We start from the raw sequence: 21,872 nt of genomic DNA, 5'->3' as shown, positions 1-21,872 counted from the left end.
ACCTATCTAAAGTAATCTACATTAAGAAGATGCTGTAGGCAGGAATAATAGGCAATTAGAATTCTCAAGAAAAGGGAGGTAAAATGAAAGCTGAAATACAAAAAATGGAGAAAGGAGATCCTAACAGTGAATAAAATGAGCACATTATTTCTTCAGTATTTAACACATCTTTCTTAAGCAGCCATTCTTGATTATAATGTAATCTATCAGGTTTTATGGTTGGTTTTGACCGACCTTTGGGAATCTTTGATACACAGTCAAAAAGATTATTTTCTATTAAGAGTTTCTTTTTTTTTTTTTTTTTTTTTTTTGGTATAAAACTCATTTCTAAGAATTCTGTGTAATTTTTATTTTATTTTTTTTTTATAAATTTTATTGTTATATTCCCCATACAATTGCAGCCCCCCCATTCTGACCCCAATCCCTCTCCTCCCGCCCCCGCCCCCCTAAAAGTGTCTCTGGTTCATAGTTTTTTGTTGATTTTGATTTTCACTTTCTTATATTCATTTTCCTGGTCCCTATTTAAGTTTTCTAGATTCCTGCTATGAGTGAGACCATCCGGTATTTTTCTTTTTCTTTTTGGCTTATTTCACTGAGCATGATCCCTTCCAGCGCCATCCATGTTGCTGCAAATGGCATGTGTTTATCTTTTTTGAATGCTGAGTAATATTCCATGGTATATATGTACCACATCTTCTTGATCCAGTCATCTATTTTTGGGCATTTGGGTTGTTTCCAAAGCTTAGCTATTGTAAACAGTGCTGCTATAAACATAGGGGTGCAGGTGTTGTTTGGAATTGATGTTTCTGTGTCCTTTGGGTAAATACCTAGGAGTGGAATTGCTGGATCATATGGAAGCTCTATGTTTAGTAGGTCCAGAAATCTCCACACAGCTTTCCACAGTGGTTGGACCAGTTTGCACTCCCACCAACAGTGCAGAAGAGTTCCTTTTTCTCCACACCCTCGCCAACATTTGTTGTTGCTAGTTTTTTTAATATGTGCCATTCTCACTGGTGTAAGATGGTATCTCATGGTAGTTTTGATTTGCATTTCCCTGATGACAAGTGATGTTGAACATTTTTTCATATGCCTGTTGGCCATTTGCATTTCCTCTTCAGAGAAGTTTCTTTTTAGCTCTTCTGCCCATTTTTTGACTGGATTATTTTCTTTGTTGTTGTTGAGTCTCATCAGCTCTTTGCAGATTTTTGTGATCAGTCCTTTATCATTAGTGTTGGGTGCAAAAATGTTCTCCCAGTCGGTGGGGTCTATTAAGAGTTTCAATGCAGGTTGTAAAGTTGTCTAGAGAAACAGACAAATGGAATATGTATATAGAGATTGTGAGGTGCGGCCCTCCGTAGTGGCACATGGGGTTAAGCACAGTACTGTGAAGCTATCTGCAGCCTCAGAAGCATGAGTTCAATCCCTGGCCCAGCTAGGGAGCTACCCAGATGGCGCAGCAGACTTCTGTCTCTCCTGCTGCTCCCCTCAGCAGTGCATTGCAGTCAGTCTGCCTGTTCTGTTCCCCACTCTGTCTCTGGTGAATCCTCTCACCCCTCCGCACCTCTGGCCTGTACCCTAGTTCTTATATACGTTAAAAAAAAAAGTGCTGGGGCCTCCCCGGTGGCGCAGCGGTTGAGCGCTGGGTTGCGAAGCTGCCGGCGACCTCTGCGGCGCCGGTTCGATCCCCGGCTGCTCCCCGACCACCGGAGGAGGGTCCCACATGGCGCGCAGACCTCTCCTGCCGCCCGCTGCTCCCCTCAGCAATGTACTTTGGTCCTTCTGCCTGCTCTGCTCCCTGCTCTGGCTCTGGTGAATTCTCTCACCCAGTGCATGTATAAACAAAGAAACAAATAAAAAAAAAAACATGCCTCTATTAAAAAAAAAAAAAAGTGCTGGCAGGTTCAAGGGACGGATAAATTGGAAACACAGGAGTTGCTCTGGGGAGCAGAATTTCTTCTGGAGGTACCTTGGGTTTTTCCCTTCAAGGCCTTCAGCTGGGTGAGACCCACCCACATAATGCAAAATCTATTGATAAGTGTCAATCACATTTAAAATACAACTGGCAAAAACAGGATATATCCTTGCCAAGTTGACCATCACAGACCATGGGTGTGAGGGGACGGAAGGGGGAGAGAGAAACATTTGAAAGTAAGTTGCAGGCATCCTGACATTTCTCATGGTTCACCTAAAAACCACAATACCACTGTACCTCAAAAAGTTAACATTGGGCCTCCCTGGTGGCACAGTGGTTGAGTGCTGGGTTGCGAAGCTGCCCGCAGCCTCTGCAGCGCCAGTTCGATCCCCAGCTGCTCCCTGGCCACCGGAGGAGGGTCCCACAAGGCGCGCAGACCTCTCCTGCCGCCCTCTGCTCCCCTCAGCAGTGTACTTCGGTCCTTCTGCCTGCTCTGCTCCCTGCTCTGACTCTGGTGAATTCTCTCACCCTCCTGCATTTCTGACTGTACCCAGTGCTTGTATAAATAAATAATAAATAAATAAATCTCTTAAAAAAAAAAGTTAACATTGATTAGGTAATTACATTAATTACATTAAAAATTTTTTACCTCCCCGAGTTGTTTTTTTAAAACTATATGACTATCTTGTTATCTAGACTTTCACTGAATATTTTTAGGATCTAGTTATCTTGACTGAAATAGGTTGAGAGTTGTAATATGGTGATTTGTAATTCCTTTTTTATATTTAGCTGGCATTCTATTGAAGTTTCTCCTCATCAGTATTGACAAAGGATACTTTTTTTTAAATTTTTTGTAGTTGAATATGTTAGATTCTTCCAAGCAGAGAATGAAGGTCAGAGATCACAGATAAGATAGCATGCACAAAGGAATAAGAGTAGGAAAGTGATATATTTGGGGAGTAATGTTTCTAGCATATGGTATATATATATATATACACACACACATTAGGGCTTTGTTTTGGAGGGTTTATAACACTAAAGTTCCTGTATTCCTTCATGCAGTATTGAAGATAAATAGCTATGTAGGACATGGACATCATCATTACTACTAAGGAAAATATAAAACTAATTCATCCATAGCTTGGTGCTGGAAAATCAAAGTCAATCCAAATTTTCTGGTTAAAAAGAAAACGGAAAGGGACACGGTATATCTGAGGGATTCACATCTGTGAACACTAACCATTTGTATGGAATAATTGTGTAATTCCAGGCTCAAGAAATAACATATCAAATCATTCCAAATAGTATTCTGCTACTTTCAGTTACTAGGGGAAACCTGTATTCATAGCTCCAACTTAGTGGGTGTTGAGTATGTTCCACTTACTTGATGCCAAGATTCTGTAAACTGTTTTGGATTCTATGTGAAAGGTTTGTTTAGTCAATTGTGTACTCAATCACCTCGTTACAGCAGTATGGACTCATGGTTATTCTATACTTTTGGGTTACAGTTTGATATATTTTGTACAAATTATTCCAGCTTTGACCATCAGGACCTCTCAGGTGGCTCCCATGTCCCTTCAAAACTGGTCTGTGTATGATTTTTGGCACTACCAAATGCTCTAGGCCTACTTGCTACAATTCCTGCTTAGCCCTAGAAATAGTCCTGTGGCAACTTTGTTTTCAATATGCTGTCTGCTTTTTTCCCCTTGAGTTTTGTAAGTTTATACACACATGTATTTGTGTGTGTATCCATCTCTATATGTACATATATAAATCCTTTGCAGGACAAATGTATCATAAATTTCTCCTGTGGCTTCTCTTTCACTTTCAGAAGGTGACTTAAAAATTTTCTGTACCTACCCTGTAGGTATAGTCCTCATAGTTTTCCCACCAACGCAGCACCTGTGCATCATCACCACAGTCCCTTGTGCTCTTCCCTCCCGCTTTTGACCCCACTCCTACTCCTCCCTTCCCTTGCTGTTTGCTTCAACTCTGGTCAAGTAGTAAATTCTGTCTTATTCCTGACCTTTTTTTTCAGTCTTTATTTATTCCACCTATAAGTGAAACCACCTGATATTTTTCTTTTTCCTTTTGACTTATTTCACTTAGCATAATCCCTTCCAGCACCATCCATGTTGCTACAAATGGCATGAATTTATCTTTTTTGATTAGACTAGTATTCCACTGTGTATACCACATCTTCAGAAGGTGACTTTTTAAAAAAAATATTTATGCATACAAGAACTGGGGTGTAGACCAGAGGTACAGGGGGTGAGGTGAGTGGATTCACCAGAGACAGTGGGAAGCAGAACAGGTGGATCTACTGAAATAGATTGCTGAGGGGAGCAGCAGGTGAGATAGGAGAGTTTTGCTGTGCCACATGGGATAGCTCCCAGGCCTGGGATAGGTGCCCCTCTTGCTGAAGTGGCTGGCGCTATCTTGATAGCACTGAGACTTTAGCCCCTGCGCCACCAGGAAGGCCCCAGAAGGTGACATTTGATGGGGGGAAAAAAAGTGGGTTGTGTCCTATGATGTAGATAGCAGCTTTCCCATCTCAAAACTAGTTTGACCTGGAATGGATTCTTTGAGTTCTTAAGTTACACTTAAGAAAAGTCCAATCTTGATGGTATTTAACCCTAGCTCTAACTATTGCTAGCCCTTAGGCATTTCAGCTTCCTCCTGGGTGTTTGTCCCTTGTATTCTATTCCTGTCCTGTCCTGTCTTGACCCTTTGTTCCATTCCTCAACTTAATTAGCTTTTAACCTTAGTGACAAAATGGAGTCCCTCTTTTTTTGACATTCACTTGGCAGGCCTAATAACACAGATTACTCTTGCCCTCTGGTGCTTTTATAGCATGGCTTTTACTTGACCATGTCCTGGTCCTTGCACCCCATCTGGCTTTAGTTACTTGGCTAGTACCATTACTAGGTTTCCCTCTGCTTACTTGGAAAGGTGATGATCAAACTATGGGAACTGACATAAAAATTTGCTATTGCTTTTGATGATGAAAGTGATTTTAGGGCCTCCCTGGTGGCACAAGGGGTTAAGCACAGCACTGTGAAGCTGTCCGCAGCCTCTGCAGCACAAGTTCAATTCCTGGCCGGCCAGGGAGCTACCCACATGGCGCGGCAGACCTGTCTCGGCCTCTGCTCCCCTGAGCTGTAGTTCAGCCAGTCTGCCTGTTCTGTTCCCCAGTCTGTCTCTGGTGAAGCCTCTTACCCCTCCGCTCCTCTGGCCTGTATCCCAGTTCTTGTATGCATAAATATTTTTTTAAAAAGTGAGTTTATTGAATTCCCTGACTGGCCCCAAAATTGTCTAGTACCAGAGAGTACATGAGCAAATACCATCCTTATCTTGAGGTGCTTTGTAGTTTTATTGGGGGTGGGGAGACTTCCAAGAGGAACAGAAATTAGAGAAGAAGAACATAAGGAAATAAGTAACCTATTATTAAGTGCTAGTTTGTGTGATAAAAGATGACAAGTTCTAGAAATTGAAGAAGTGAAAAGACGCTGAGGGCTGGAGCAGGTGGGGAAGTTGTGATAAGGTGGAACTTGAGCAGGAGCCTGCAAAACTTGCACAAAGATGGGGTGGCAGGATAGAAAGACCTGCCTAGTCTGGAGGTAGGAAGCTGAGAAAATAGATGGGAAAGGTTTGGGCCAGACTAGACTCAGAGAGGTCGTAAGAGTCATTTAGAGAACTTTGAGAGTTAATTCTGATGGCCAGTGGGGAAACTTGGAGCCTTTCTGAGGAGATGAGAGAATTGAAGAAATGGTGCCTTAAGGTTAAAAATTGAAGAAGAGTAACCTGATAATCAGTATGAAGTTGGATTGGCAAAGGCGAGGAAGAAGAGGAAAAGTAGATAATCACTTTTTTTTTTTAAGCATGAAAAGAAATTTGGGGGTTTTAGTGGGCATTTGTTATTTTTGCCATCCACCGTTCCTTTTCCCCATTTCAGTGAAAACATCCCTTATTCCCTCCGGGCAAGCTGTCTCCTTCCTCTAGTCCTGAGACTATAGGATACTGTCCTAGAAAACAGTCAGCACTATGTTTCAAATACCCTAAAAATGTTTGTTCTTTACTCATAATTCTATTATGAGGAATTTTAACAGAGATTTATATAGGGATATCATATTAATATTTCTAAAAGTTTAGGGAAATGCCGTGAACGTATTGGGAAATAATTGGGGGAATGTTAATGGGAAAGTATGGGAAAATTTAAAATGATATTGAGTTTTTTAATTTTGGGGTGGTTTGTAATAAACTCACATGGTGTAAACTCAGGGGTCAAAAGATAAGAAATGAAAAGTAGGTCTCCTTCCCTCCTCTGTTCCATAGCCTCTCCCCTCTTCAGAAGGAGCCATTAAAAACATGTTTTTGGGCCTCCCCGGTAGCGCAGTGGTTGAGTGCTGGGTTTCGAAGCTGCCCGCGGCCTCTGCTGTGCCGGTTCAATCCCCGGCTGCTCCCAGGCCACCAGAGGAGGGTCCCGCATGGCCCGCAGACCTCTCCTGCCGCCTGCTGCTCCCCTCAGCAGGACCTCGGTCCTTCTGCCTGCTCTGCTCCCCGCTCTGGCTCTGGTGGATTCTCTCACCCTCCCGTGCTTCTGACTGTACCCAGTGCTTGTATAAAATAAAATAAATAAATAAATCTTTTTTAAAAAAAAGATAAAAACATGTTGTTGATCATTTCATTATTTATAATTGCTATAGTAGTATAATTTCACTTTTTTAGTAGAATCTCCCAAATTGGTTATTGACACTTAGATAGAGTACATATTTTATTTATCTTTTTACTCACAGCATCTGTCCAGGATATGGGGCTAATGAATGTTTGAGGAATGAATATTTTCCTGCAACGTGCCTGCAACCACTTGCTATGTGTAATTTTGCCACTAGGTGGTGGAAGAAAGTTAAAATTTGGGGTCTGAACCCCACAAATAAAGCACAATGTACTCTGAGAACTTGTAAGACTCAAAAAGTAGATAAGAATACATTACATTTAAACTCAGGCAATTAGAAATGCATCTAAAATATTTCTTCATAAATATTAAAAACATTCAGGAAAAATGTTGGTGTTCTCTTGTCTTTCAATTTGTTTCATCACCCTAGTTCTTTCCTTTTTTTGATGTATATATATATTTTTTCTTATCCCTCCTGCAGTTTGCCTGTCCAGGTGCCCACCATGGCCTGTGCTGCCCCCGATGGTGCTGCCATGCTTCCTTTCCTTCCTTCTAACCTCAATCTTTCCAAAGAGATGAACAACTCCAGAAATAGATGGGTGTACTTGGAGTGACCCCGGGCTGGAGGCCACCTCTCCATCTTCCTAATCAGGTGTGACTCCATTAGAGGGATTTTTATCACAATGGGACTGGGGGTTGCACTACCTTTTAACTGTCCGTTGATTGTGTCTGGACCAACTAAAACCTGCTCAGGCAAATACTTGCCCTTTCAGGCCTGGGTTGTGGGCTGGGCATCAGCCCTGGGTATCAACCTTGACCTTTATTCTCCCCTTCTGAGCACTCTCTGGCCAGGGTAGGTCTGTCCTGAGATTCTTTGACCCGGGGCCTGTTTAGAAGAGCAGAGCTCTAACAGATTTCTTCATCTCTTGACGAGGCTGAGATCTTGGAGAAGTCAGTCAGCCTCTCTGGCCCTCAGTTTTGGCTCGGGGCTTTGCCAGAGTCCTACACTGCTACAGACTCCCTAGGGTGTTGTGTGACTCCCTAGGGTGTTGTCTACGGCAGTGAAAGAGTGGAGGGAGAAGAAGGCCCCTGGAGTGGAATTGGAAAAGGGTCTTGAGAAAGGGGAGAACCGAACTCAACAATTACCAGTGACCTTTCAGTGACTTTGAGACTAAATCCTGCCCGGGGGCTGATCGGCAGCGCCTCACCTGGGCTCACACTACTCGCTGAAACCTGCCTAACTTCTACACCTCCCAAGATCGCCGACTTTGTCCATCCCCAGGCGTTAAGGAGCTGACACTTGGTCCTGGCGACCACCCGCTGAGCAGGTGGGGACCCTTCCCCCCCGCCCCCCCAAAGACTAGATCTCTCCGCGCCGTGGCTCGGTGGCGGTGGGGGAGGGTGTCTTGTGGGCGGGAACAGAACCCAATTTGGGAAGCTCCTTCCTATCCTCAAAGGCTTCCTGAAGGAGGGGGGAATTTAGGGCTCACGATCTGGTGGGTGCCTGACGTCGGGGGGCTTAACTCGGCCGGGGTGCGGGCTCCGGACGCGGGAGCGGTGGGTGGCTGGGGCCGCGGCCGCGGCTCCGACTCGGAAGGCGTGGTTTAGCGCGGGGCGGGCCCGCTGCCCGCTGCGAGCTCCGGAGTTGGGCTTCGCCAGGCGCGCCGTGACCGCCTAGCCGGCTCCCCGAGCGCGCGCCCCGCTGCCCGGCTGCCCGGCTGCCCGGCTGCCCCGCTGCCCGCCGCACCCCTCCGCGCGCAGCCATGACTCGCTCACTCTTCAGAGGAAACTTTTGGGTAAGTCGGCTGGGCGGGCGGCCGATCGCGGGGCTCGGACTCTCCGGGTGCCAGGCCAGCGCGGAGCCCGGCGGCGGGCGCCCCAGTTCGGCGCCTCTCGGGACAGCGCGGCGCTGCGCACCCGGCGCCCAAGGGTCTGGGGGTGGGGAGGGCCCTGAGCCGAGGCCGGTCGCTGATCCCTCTCTACCGCCGCTGCGTCCCCGCCTGCGTGTCCGCCGTACCCGAAGTCTCCGGTGCTCCTGGCAGCGCAGACTCAGACTGAATGGTGTAACCAGAGCTTCTTGGCGTGGGGGCATCCACCCCTCATCTCCGAGATGAGGAAACCCAGACCCAAAGGGAGGGAGACCCGTGCAGCTTGAGTCGCGGGTCTTCCTGGAGGCAGCGCCAGGAAGGATTTGGGGAACCCTTGTAGGGGTCTGGGGTGAGATGTCACGGGCTGACAGCTGTAGTCACTGGTGGAGTCAGGGGGTGTCTTTCCCAGTGGACAGGCTGTCTGGGCTCTGGTCCTGCCCGAGTGTCCCCTGCAGTCCCTGAAGGGGTTCGCTGGCAGAGGCTGTATGCCCTGGACCACAGCCCTGTTTCCTGAGCCCCTTCCCTAGGCCTTTGCCCCAGTCTGCAGAGAGACCCACTCAAGGTCGAGATACTTTTAGCTGGTGGGGGCTTCAACACCCAATCTGGAAGCAGGGCATCTTGCCTCCCCACTCCCTCCACCTCATTCTCCAGGTGCCCTGCAAGAGGCTGAGGCCCCTCTTTTGGAGAAGCCACCCTGATCCCTTTATCCAGGAGTAGGACATCAACACCCCTCAAATTAAGCCAGGCTGCCCTGCTTTTTACTTTGGATCCTACTTGCCCCACATTTGTCTTCACAGATGCCTGGCAGGTCTGAACCCCTATGGTGGGCTGCGGGGAGAAAACAGGCTTTGTGGCCTCAGGAACGTAGGTTAGAGTTTTTGAGGTCCTCCAGGGATACTACCCACTTGTAGGGTGCAGGGCAGTGGCAGCTTCACAGAGAGGGTGACACTCACAGCTGGCCCTGTGAGGAGGCCTGGGATTTTCCAGGTAGACTGTAGAACTTTTGGGTCACATGACAGGCGTCGTGGACAAAAACAGGACAGAGAGAGCTGCCTCCCCTCCCTCCTTATATCCATAGTGTGACACCCAGTTTTCAGATCTTGATCTAAGTGCTACCTCTTCAGGGAAACCTTTCTGATTTCACACAAAATACATCCTTCACCTGCTTACATGGAGCACATTCTGACCCTTTAGAGCATTTGTCAGTTCCTGGTTTTGCATTTGGGGGCCTACAAGCATGTGAGCACCTTGTGGGCAGGTACCAAACTGGCTTTCATGCCACAGGTATGTATGCAGAGTGAGTGCTCAGCAAATCATTGCTGAATGACTGGAGTGGAAAAGACACACAGGGCATGTCACAGGGTGGAAGCAGTTTCTATATTCAGAGGACCCCAAGGCCACACATTAAGGCAGCCCACCTAGTGGCCCCATGCAAGCTTGCAGGGATAATTAGGGGAGGGGGCTGAGTGAAATCTGGGTTGGAAGTTAGAGATTGTGTGAAAGTCAGGGGAGAGAACTTTCTGGGATTATATTTCAGAAGTTATCTGATATCCTAAAATACCTTGCATAAGTATCTTTCATCTCCGCTTTCCTGTGACACTTCATATCATGTAACAAAAACAATAATAGATGACATTACTGTGTGTAGAGTCTGTGGGAAGTGCTGTTCTAAGCGCTTCACACACACTAGTCATTTAAGCCTCACAACCACCCTATGGGGTAGTCACTTACTATCTCATTTTACAAATGAGGAACTTGAGTGGCAGAGAGGCTGAAAAACATTTCCCTGGTCCTAGGACTCTTAGGGCCTTAGCAGTAAAGTCTGCGTGGACTAAATACTTCATGAGTGCCTTCAGTGAGGCTGGGGCTCAGAGAGAACGTTCCAGCATCCCTGTCTGCATGGCCCTTTGACACTGCTAGAGGTATCCAGTGGATCACTTTTGGCTCCTGAGGGGTAGACTCTAAATGTCACCATCAGGGCCTCCCGGGTGGCGCAGCGGTTGAGCGCTGGGTTGTGAAGCTGCCCGCAGCCTCTGCAGCGCCAGTTCGATCCCCGGCTGCTCCCCAGCCACCTGAGGAGGGTCCCACATGGCATGCAGACCTCTCCTGCTGCCCGCTGCTCCCCTCAGCAGTGTACTTCCGTCCCTTGCCTGCTCTGCTCCCCGCTCTGGCTCTGGTGAATTCTCTCACCCTCCCTCGCTTCTGACTGTACCCAGAGGTTGTATAAATAAATAAATAAATCTTTAAAAAAAAAATAAATGTCACCATCATCTGAACCCCCAGCACCTGCCATAGTGCCTGGCAGATGGATGCATAGGATTCAGACAGATAGGGCATTCAGCCAGGATTTAGGAGAAAAGGGGGCATCAGGGAAGCTATTGGAGACCTCAGGGACTGCTGGCAAGGCTTTCACATCTCACGGTTTAGGGGAAGCAAGGCTGTTGCTGGAACTGAGGGGATGGCAAGAACTTTAATGTTTCCAGAATGAGAAGGTTGTGATTGGATAAGGTAGGAAAACTTTGGAAACAGAAGGGGATCAGTTGACTGAATTTTTTAAAATTAATTTTTATCATTTAAGCATAGAAGAACTGGGGTGTAGTCCAGAGGTATGGAGCGGGAGAGGACTCACCAGAGACCAAGTGGGGAGCATAACAGGTGGATCTACTGAAATACACTGCTGAAGGGTTCAGGGGATGAGACAGGAGAGGTCTGCTGTGCCACATGTGTTAGCTCCTTGGCCAGGGATTGAACTCATGCCTCAGTGGCTTGCAATAGCTTGATAATGCTGAGACTTAACCCCTTGTGCCACCAGGGAGGCCCAATGGACTGAATTTAATAAATATTTATGAAGTGCTTGCCCTGTGTAAGGAGCTTTAATGGGGGTGGCATTAGCAGCAGCAAGATTGCCACACTGATTAGAAGATAGATTCTACATGAGGAAGCGAGGTTGGGCCAGCTTTTTTTGGCCTTGACTGCCTGGCCTCAAGGATGTGGAAGAGCTAGTGGCAGGGGGTAGGGAGAATCTAGCAAGCGTCAGGGGAAGAAGGGGCTGCAGGGTGGAGAACACAGAGAAGGGGAGAAGATGAGGCAGATAGGGCCTCTATGGTGGCACAGGCGGTTGAGCAACGCACTGTGAAGCTGTACGCAGCCTCTGCAGCGTGGGTTCGATCCCTGCTGCTCCCCTAAGCACTGTATTTCATCAGTCTGTTTGTTCTGTTCCCCAATCTGTCTATGGTGAATTCTCTCACCCTCCTGCATATCTGGCCTATACCCCGCTTCTTGTATAAATAAATAAATCTTTAAAAAAAAAAAGACAAAAAAAAAAGATGAGGCAGATGGAAGACTCGAGTATAGGTAGAGGGTAGAGGAGGTGAAAACCATAGGACAAAACAAGTAATTGAAGGTGAGCTACATTTGACTCATGAGTCAATGGAAATGAAATACGGGCCCAGAAATAAGGAAGTCAGGAGGAGGAACTGGTTTGTGGAGAGAGGAGGTGGCAGAGGAGGGAGAAACAGTATTAACCATACTGAACCATAGGGGTAGCACCGGCAAGGCCAAAGCCAACAACATCCTGAAGTTCCCACCCCAGTCCAGCCCTTGACCCCTGGACCATGCTGAGGTGGCTGGATCTGGGGAAGTCTTGGGGGAGAGGCAGGGTCCTGCGGTGGAGACGAGGGACCTGGCAGCAGGGTTTGGAATTATTTTCATGTTTTACTGGTGCAGACATGTTCAGTGAGTACTCTCTGATGTCAGCGTTCTGGGTGTTAGGAGGTGGTGGAGATGGCCCCGAGCCCTTGGGAAGGGTGTCCAGGTGTGAGAGCTCACAGAACAGCATGAGGAAGGGTCATCAGTTATCAGCAGAGGCTCTGGCTAGACTGGCCTGATTCGAATCCTGGATCTGTCCCATACTTGCTGGGTGACCTTAGGCAGTTACTTCAACCCCTAAGCCCTCGTTTTTTTTCTATATATAAAAATGGAGATAATAGCCGTGTCTACTCCATGGGACTATTATGTGAGCTAAATCAGAGTTCAGTACAGTACCTGGAACATAATGAGCACTTGTGATCGTCAGTTATTATTATCATCAGCACAGAGGTGCTAATTAAAGGAAGTGGGTGATAGTCATTCACTGAGTGAAGGAAGACATAAAAAAAAACCCTCTTGGCAAATGCCTGTGTCATGCAGGAGGAGAAAGGGCAGAGAATGAGAGGCAGAAATCCGGAGACAACCGAGAAAGGACCATTATAGGCCTAAGAGCGGAATGTTCCATGGCCAAGTAGAGGTCTATTTAGGTACATGTTCCTGAAAAGGTGTGAGTCAGGACATACTTTACACATTATCTTATTCAAATGCCCTATGGAAATACTTATCTAAAGGAAACTTTTGATGGGTCTGTTTGAGAAGGGAAGACTCAGCTCTATTTAAAACAGGATTGGAAAAATAAATAAATAAAATAAAGTAAAATGGAGATTGACCCCAGCTGAGTTTGCCTGACCAGAAGCATGCTTTTGTGTTGTTTCTCTCCTGTCTTTCTCCCACATGAACCTTCTTTGTGGCCCATAAGACAATCCATGGTACTGTGAAGACCTCTTTACTGTTTGCTGTTAGATGATCAGCTCCATGAAATATGTCCAGTAGTGTAGTTCCACATCTGTATAGCTCCCAGCAGGTATCAGACCCTCAATGTGGGAGTGAATGAAGGAACAATGAAGAAAGAGTGAGCAGCGTATGTGGCTGTGGATAGAGGTTGCTCAGCTAAGGAGACACTCTCTCCTCACACTTCCCTTTTGAGGGAAGGGTCTCTCCACAGGCCTGGCCAGTGGTCCTGTACTTTGGAGATTGGGATGAGCTCTGGCTCCACTAGAAGCCCCAGACCCTAAACGGGGCCAGTACTCAGATGAAAAGCAGAGCCCATGAACGTCTTACTAACCACCTGTGAGACACCCTATGACCAACAGCCAAAACACATGAATGGCTGAAGGGAGGAAATTTCTTCAGACATTAGCAAATCTCAGGCCGTTAACTCAACGGTTCTCTATGAGGCACTGAGTGGTGGCTGCTGTAGTCACAGAGGGGCACCTAGGACATGTCGCCTTTAAGTGATTATAATCCACTCAAGGAACTGAGGCTCACCTGATATGTTAGAATAACAGTTTTTTTTTTAAGATTTATTTATTTATGCATACAAGAACCGGTGACAGGCCAGATGTGCAGGGGGTGAGAGGATTCACCAAAGACAGAGTGGGGAACAGAACAGGCAGACTGATTGAAATAAACTGCTGAGGGGAGCAGCAGACGAGACAGGAGAGGTCTGCTGTGCCATGTGGGTTGCTCCGTGGCAGGCTGGGAATCGAACTGGCACTGCAGAGGTGGACAGCTTCACAGCGCTGCACTCAACCACCTGCGCCACTGGGGAGGCCCTAGAATAACAGTTTTTAATATTAACATTGCAATGTTAAGGCCATTGGAAATATATTATTAGGTGCTTTCCCCAATTTTTCCCCCGTGCATAGTTGTAATCATAGTGTGTGTACTATTTATGTTCCTCTGTTTCAATATAATATAACTATAAATATGATCATAAAATATCATGCATATATTTTATGCCTGGCTATCTATTTTTCCTGATAATCATTTTAAGAAGTGTTATAGTTGGTGTAACTGTTCTCTTGTTGTTTGTCTTTGATGTCATTTCCAAAACTTTCTTTTTTTTTTTTCCTAAAATGTTTTTTTTTTTTTTTTTAAGATTTATTTATTTATTTATACAAGCACTGGGTACAGTCAGAAGCACAGGAAGGTGAGAGGATTCACCAGAGCCAGAGCGGGGAACAGAACAGGCAGACTGACAAAGTACATTGCTGAGGGGAGCAGCGGGCGGCAGGAGAGGTCTGCGCGCCATGTGGGACCCTCGCTGGCAGCCGGGGATCTAACCGGCGCTGTAGAGGCTGCGGGCAGCTTCATAACCCAGTGCTCAACCACTGCGCCACCAGGGGAGGCCCATTTCCAAAACTTTCTATGATAAGTAATGCTGTGATGCGCAAGTTCGTTCATGTACAATATTTAAAATTCTTGAGGGACCTATTTCAGGAAACTCATGAAAGAACTGGTCACTGCCCAGCCATTTTACTGTGCTTCATGAATAAGCTCATCTCTCTGTTTCCACGGTGGTAATGATGAATGTAGTGAAACTGGTATCTGAGTCAAGCTCCACATCCCTCCCATACTCTCCCTCTGTTTTGAGGATTTGCCTCCTATTCTGTTAAGAAACCAGAAACCAGTGAGCTGTTGAAAGCTCACTAATATATAAATAGGATTACGTTTAACTGTGAATTAAAGGAAAATCCAAAACAACAGTGGCCTAGATAAGAACAATGTTTATTTCTCTCTGACACACACATGCAGTCCCCAACAGTTCATTTTAGGGCTGGTTGGCCACCGGGGGTCAGGACTACTGCCCTGTCCGGCTACTCCAGTGGCACCTGGTTCAATGCCTGCCTGTAATAGACTCACAGTAGTAGCTATTGAATGACTGAAAATAGCACTTATTGACAATAGGACATTAAAAACTTCTGATCTATAGGGTCAGAGCAATTCCCTAAAGGGCATACAGTCTCAGCATCCACAATGCTGTGTGAAGAGACCAGTTTCACTACATTTGTCATGGGCAGAGTGGTCATTTTCCCTGCTAATTTAATAAGCAAAAGTGGGTACTTTAGGGCCTCCCTGGTGGCACAAGGGGTAAAGACACAATCTATGAAGCTAGCTGCAGCCACTGCAGCACGAGTTCGATCCCTGGCCAGGGAGCTATGCACATGGCGCAGCAGACCTCTCCTGTCTCGCCCACTGCTCTCCTCAGCAGTGTATTTAAGTCAACCCACCTGTTCTGTTCCCCACTCTGTCTTTGGTGAGTCCTCTCACTCCCTTCACCTCTGGCCTGTACCCCAGTCTTGTATGCATAAATAAATAAATCTTTAAAAAAAAGTGGGCACTTAATTAGATTTTCAATTGTTTTTTTCTAATCATAAGGGAGTTTTTCACCCTTATTATTGTATTTCCTCTTTTATAAGTGGTTTTAGTTCCTTCTTCCTGCTTTACTTATGAATGTGCAGTTTTTTTAAGTGATCAAGATATTCTTTGCCATTTAACTACAAATATTTGTTTATATAGTCTAATATATGCATATATATATATATATATATATACACACATATGTATACATAGTTGGGGTAGAGACTCTGGCTCTTTTCACAGTTGAAAATCTGGTCATGGGGGCCTCCCTGGTGGTGTACAGGTTAAAATCTCAGGGCTATCAAGCTATTGCCAGCCACTGCAGCCTGAGTTCTATCCCCGGCCAGGGAGCTCACCCAGATGGCGCAGCAGACCTCTCCTGTCTTGCCTGCTGCTCCCCTCAGCAGTGTATTTCAGTCGATCTGCGTGTTCTACTCCTCACTCTGCCCCTGGTGAATCCCCCGCACCTCTGGCCTGCACCCCAGTTATTGTATGCATAAATAAATAAATAAAAATAAATCTTAAAAAGGAGAAAATCTGGTTATGACTTTGACTCCCCCCAGAACTTAATTTCTGAGAGCCTGCAGTTGACTGGAATTACATAAGCAGTTGATGAACACATATTTTATGTCTTATATATTACACATTGTATTCTTACAACAGAAAGTAAGCTAGAGAAAAGAAAATGGTGTTAAAGAAAATTCTGAGAAAAATGCATGCACAGTACTATATTGTATTTATGGACACTGTTAAGTTTATGTGGTTTGTTAACAAGAATAGCCACATGTTGACTCTTGTGGTTCAAACCCGTGTTAGGTAAGGTCAACCCTGCTTATAGTTGTGTGTGCAATTCACATGTGCTAGTGTCCAGTAAGAGCCATGTGCAGTGTGGTAGTGAAAGGAAGTCATTAGGCTTTCCTTTGGATGTGCTGGCTTTGAATCTAGCTTCTGCCCTTTTTCAGCTGAGGGATGTGCCCTTGTACAACCTTCCTAATTTCAGTATCCTCATCTGTAAAATGACAGACCTAAATCTCTATATGTATTTTTTTTCTTTTTAACTTAATCTTTTATTAGGGAGGACACTGGTACCCAGAGTTTTCTCACTGCATGGCATGTTGGTTGGTGCTGCTTGCTGTGGCTTCATTACACTAGGGGGGACTGGAGAAAGGGCAAAGTGTGGGGCCTTAAATGAACCCCTTTCCCAGAAGGCCAGCACCACTATGGCTGGGTCATGCAGCTGTGCATTTTCAGGAGGGTATGGCATGGAATGGCACCAGGAGGAATGTTTGGATAGGATGTTTCGGGGAGGGGAACTGAGACCCCATCCCTACCTGCAAGTCACGTTTGAGTGAGAAGAGTTGGTTTGACTGCCCTTGAGGGACAGAGGCCTGGTTAAATTTTGGGGTTAGTTTTGCTAAGTAAGAAATTCAAACCGAAATGCTGAGGAAACACTGACAGGTTTCCCTTCCTTCTGCGCTCTTACGCTGCAGCACTGTATCTCTGCTCCTAACTGAGCATAACTTTGCATAGTTGAGAATGGATGATGCAGTGACAGGTTCATAAGTGGCCACACATGTCAGAAAACACCAGAAATAGGCTTCTAGGTCCCTTCATTGCTCCAGGCCTTCACTGCCCCGCCTCTTGGAATCTGCTCAGAGGTAATATATATCCTATGTCATCAAACACAACCTAAGCTCTCTCTAACCTCAGAGAGTCTGGTCCTGTCCTACAGGGCCTGAACTAGGGGACCAAAAAGAGCTCAGCTCTCAGGAATAAAAAGTATTACATTAGCACTTCTGCTGATGGCCAGGTCTGGACAGTTGACCAGTCCTTTGGGCTGCCTGTCCCCTCTGGCCTCTGTACTTACCACTCCTAGTTAGCATCTACCTGTTTCATAAGCATTCCCAACTAAATCCTAGTCGACCTTCATTCTGATCAGTGTGGTCCAGAGCCGCTGCCTTGGTTGGCAGGCCTTCACAGCTGTTCCACCCTTTTCTGGTTAGCATAAAAGGGGAGTATGTGTACGCAGGACTGTGACATTCCTCCCAGATGTCCTCAGTGCTGAGAGAGGGAGCATAAGTGCTGCAGAGCCAGGCACCTGCCTGTGACTCACACGCAGAAACTAAACTGAAAGTCCCAGGGCCAAAGGGCTAACCAGTTAAAAGTCCCAGAGCAAAGTCATAAGTCCTGTGGGTGATGTTTCAGGTGGGGAAGCTGGAAGCCTGGAAGGACCTGGGGGTTGCCGAGAGACTTAGTGGGCACAATTGCAGAAATTCAGAAGGAGCTGTGGTTGACTTGGAGAGAACAGGAAGTTGGGGAGGGAGAGCATTTCCATCCCTGGCTCTATAGCACTTGGGGTCTAAGCTCCACTTCACCAGCTAATTACTCTGATTTTCCTATTGTCCAGTCTAATGAGGATAATAATATCTGGCCAGCCCAGACCTAGGACTGTAAATATGTCTCAGATGATAAAATAGATTATAGTTTTGTTAAGGCGGCGGAAATGCCAATAATGCAATAGAATGTCAAGGTTGTAGTGAATTTTAATTTTAATTTTCTAAAATTAATTTAGAAAATTGAGATAGTGAATGAAAATGAGTAGAATGATGATCACTTTAAAAAAAAATCTAAGGAATTGTTAGAACAAATGAAATAGAGCCCCTAAGTCCTAAAAATTATGTCTTAAAACAAGCACCAGGAAGCATATTTACAATACATTAGGTTCGAAAGTTTACTAATTTGTAAAAATAAGACTTGATTTTTATTTTAAAAATATGAGTCAATGGTAATTGGGAAGCTATCTGGGGTTTGTGGAACATACTGTTAATGATTGTCTTCTTTGGGGTTTACATGATAAGAAAAATTTAATTATTTTCTTTTTGTTCATCTGTACTTTTCAATTTTTCTACAATATAAGTATAACTTTCTAAATAAAGAATTAAAAGGGTCTTTAATTCTCAGTCTGTTCACAGGTACAGACTGACCAGTAAAAACCAATTCAGATGGACATGAACCAGCCTGAAGAGAAGGAGTCTGGCCACCAGACTTGCCAAAGTCAAAGGTTTTCCCTGTAGGGCATCCTCCTGGCTGGGAAGATACAAGCGCAGGGGTGATGCCCCTCCAGCTTCCCCATATATTGGTGGCAGGGCAAAAGCATAAAACATCAAAGTCTCTCCCTTAGCACCTCAAATTTCAACCTCCAGGGGTAAATTATAGTCATTTTCTAGAGGTTTCTCTAGGTGTACCTGACTCTCTACATACATACTTGTATAACTTGTCTAAACAAGCTGTTGAAGTAGTATATTTATGATCATGGCAAGGAATAGCAGGTTACAAAGCCATCCCTGCCTGCAACTCAGTGTTTTTGTATTTGTTAAAAATATATAAATGGAAGTTACATATAGTTTTTGATATTAAGGCTGATTTTTATTTTTTATTTATTTTTTGGTTAATGTGTTCATTGTGGAATAATCAACTGCTCTATAAATCAAAAAATATTTTTTAAATACCTCCTCAGGAAATGTAATGGTTAAGTCATTTACCCCTTTCTGTGCTGACGGAGGCCTTGGAGGGAGGCATAGCTGGTGAGTGGGGAGAAGGCAGAGCAGGACTAGAGTGAAGTCCTCACCTTGGGCATAAAATTTAAGGGGGTGCAAAAACAAAACCCTCAGTAATGAAGAAAAATAATACTTTACTGTGTTATTTGTAAAAGTAAAAATGAACGCAAAAAACCTCCATAATGAACAAAGTACCAACATTTTAAGAAAGCATGCACCTGCTTGACCCTGCCTCTCTTGTTTCACCCTAGTCTTGGCCCTCTCAGAAGGGGTTCTTTGGGAATAATGAGCACTCTTGGAGCAGGAGGTTCACAGTAGAGGGGAGGCCTGGGCTGTGGGTGGGTTAGGAGAAAGTAGAGAGGGAGTTGGTAGAGCACATGTGGGGATCAATTTTACACAGGGAATCCTTGCAAATTCCCTGACCAGCTGTGAGTTCCAACTTGCTAAGGAACAAAGTTACTAGAAATGGGCCCAGCACAGCCTTGGAAGTCTCCACCATCCCAACCTCTCCAGGGCGCTTTGAGCCTTGGGCTCACAGAGAAGGTCCTGACCAGCCAGCATGTCTTTGCTGAAGAGAGAGAGAAGGCAGAGAAAGAGCATGTTTTTGGGGCTACTGAAGAGCCAGCTCTGGAGGAAGCTCCCCAAACCCCTGAAGATCAGTTAGTGACTTACTGGACAACCAACGTGCATATAAAAGATCAGGTTTTCTCTTGTAGTAGAAACTCATCTGTTTCTCCATCTTTTTGGCCTTTTCTTATTTTAAAAATGATCTTTCCAGGGCCTCCCCAGTGGCGCAGCTGTTGAGTGCTGGGTTGCAAAGCTGCCCACAGCTTCTGCAGTGCTGGTTCAATCCCCGGCTGCTCCCCGGCCACCGGAGGAGGGTCCCACATGGTGCGCAGACCTCTCCTGCTGCCCTCTGCTCCCCTCAGCAGTGTACTTCGGTCCTTCTGCCTGCTCTGCTCCCTGCTCTGGCTCTGGTGAATTCTCTCACCCTCCCGCGCTCCTGACTGTACCCAGTGCTTGTATAAATAAATAAATAAATCCTAAAAAAATAAATAAAAAAATAAAATAAAAATGATCTTTCCAATCCATAAATGAGGGTCTAAAAGGGAAAATGTAACAACACAGATTTAATTTAAAATCCAAATTAAAACAGTACTGCAATTACATTGTTCACCTATCAGATTTAGCAAGATTAAAAACATAGATATGAATGTAGATGATATAGGCACCGATATAGATACAGATATAATGTAGATATGTTAAGTGCAAGTGCCTTCCTCTGGGGAAGGTGTAGTGAAACCAGTTTTTGAAGTCATTGCTGGTGACAGCTAAAACTGGGAGATATTTGGAAAAGATTTGGCTGTAACAATTATAGGCTTTGACCCAGTAAATCCTCTCTTGGCAGGCAAGCCAAAGGAAATATTTCAAATACGACATAAATGCTCCTGCAGAAAGGTGTATATTGCCGTGTTGTTACACTTGATCTTAGCCAAAAGGCCGAGAAGTGATATTTGCCGCGTTATTCATACTCAGCAAACATTTGGAATAGTCTGGGAATGCTTAAGATTGGATTTTGTACTATGACAGAGTGGTCAGCTGAGGATATAGTTTCAGGCATCCATCCAGAGAAAGAAAGGCAAAGAAAGCTTGCTTCAAAGAGCCATCTGCCTGGCGCCTACATCCAGAGGCCCAGAGGGAGCTTGTTCTAAGGACCCCTAATCCACAAATACTTTCTAATAATGATTTCCAGACTTTAAAATTTCCCCTTCCCTATGCCCACCCACAAAGATCCTAAATTTTATTCAATAGACAAATTTTTCAAATTTATCAAACCAAAAATAACTACCACTACTACGCTTTTCCACCTAGAAAATTCCTTCTTGAGGTTTCCAGAACATCTCTTTCTGTGAGAGCTCCTTTTATCATTTTGGGCAGTGCTACTCCTCTATCCCCCAAAGGCATCTCTGCTTCTGGCTCATGGTGTAATCTTCAAGGGCTCATGGGCATTGTAGCATAGGCTTTGGCACTGGAAGGATTTGACCTTTGAATTCCTGCTCTGCTGTTGCTGTGTGACTTTGGTCTGGTGGTATAACCCGAATATCTTTGTCTGTAGCATCTGTCAGGGTTGGGGTGAGGAATCTTTTCTATAATGAATGTTTATTAAGGACCTATTCTGTGCTAGGCAAGATAACAAATTTTGGGAGCTTGTATTCTAATGTGTGAGAACTGTGGTGGTGAAGCAAATATACCACACAATTAAGGAACTTGGTGGCTGCAGAGAAGGAAATCAAGTGTATGAGTTTCCTATTGCTTCTGTAATCAATTGCCACAAATGTAGCGTCTTAGAACAATAATTTATCCTCTTACAGTTCTGGAGGTTAGAAGACTCACTGGGCTAAAATCAAGGTGTCTGCAGAGCTGTGTTCCCTCCGAGAGCTCAAGGGGAGAATCTACTCCTTGCTTTTCCCTGCTTCCAGGAGTCACCCTCATCTCTTGGCTAATGGCTGCCTTTCATCTTCAAATCCAGCACTTCACTTCATGCTTTTTGAGACTTTTGTGATTTTGAAAAAGATTTATTTATTTATGAATACAGGAACTGGAGTATAAGCCAGAGGTGCAGGAGGTGAGGGGATTCACCAGAGAGAGTTGGCAGCAGAACAGGCAGATCTACTGAAATACACTGCTGAGGGGAGCAGTGGGCCAGTCAGGAGAGGTTTGCTGTGCCATGTGGGTCAGCTCACTGGCCAGGGATCGAACTCTGATGCAGTGACTGGCCATAGCTTGATAGCTCTGAGACTTAACCCCTGTGCCACCAGGGAGGCCCCGCAAGACTTTTGTGATTAACA

The 21,872-nt window shown here is 45.3% G+C and overlaps 1 protein-coding gene across 1 annotated transcript in view; it reads left to right on the top strand.

Moving 5' to 3' along the window:
• Positions 1 to 8,347: 8,347 nt before the first annotated feature.
• The window catches only part of PSTPIP2 (proline-serine-threonine phosphatase interacting protein 2), a gene marked incomplete at its 3' end in the record, with an annotated part of 66,873 nt that continues 53,348 nt past the window's right edge, over positions 8,348 to 21,872 (top strand). Inside the window, exon 1 of the mRNA XM_084252324.1 lies at positions 8,348 to 8,383. Within this exon, the coding sequence (XP_084108450.1) occupies positions 8,351 to 8,383 (33 nt within the window). The 5' untranslated portion in view covers positions 8,348 to 8,350. The remainder of the gene's footprint in view (positions 8,384 to 21,872) is intronic.

The sequence above is a fragment of the Talpa europaea genome (assembly GCF_964194135.1).
Source record: "Talpa europaea genome assembly, chromosome: 13".
Classification (NCBI taxonomy): Eukaryota; Metazoa; Chordata; class Mammalia; order Eulipotyphla; family Talpidae; genus Talpa; species Talpa europaea.
Note: the sequence above shows the minus strand (reverse complement) of the source record. Positions and strands in the feature narration are given on the sequence as shown.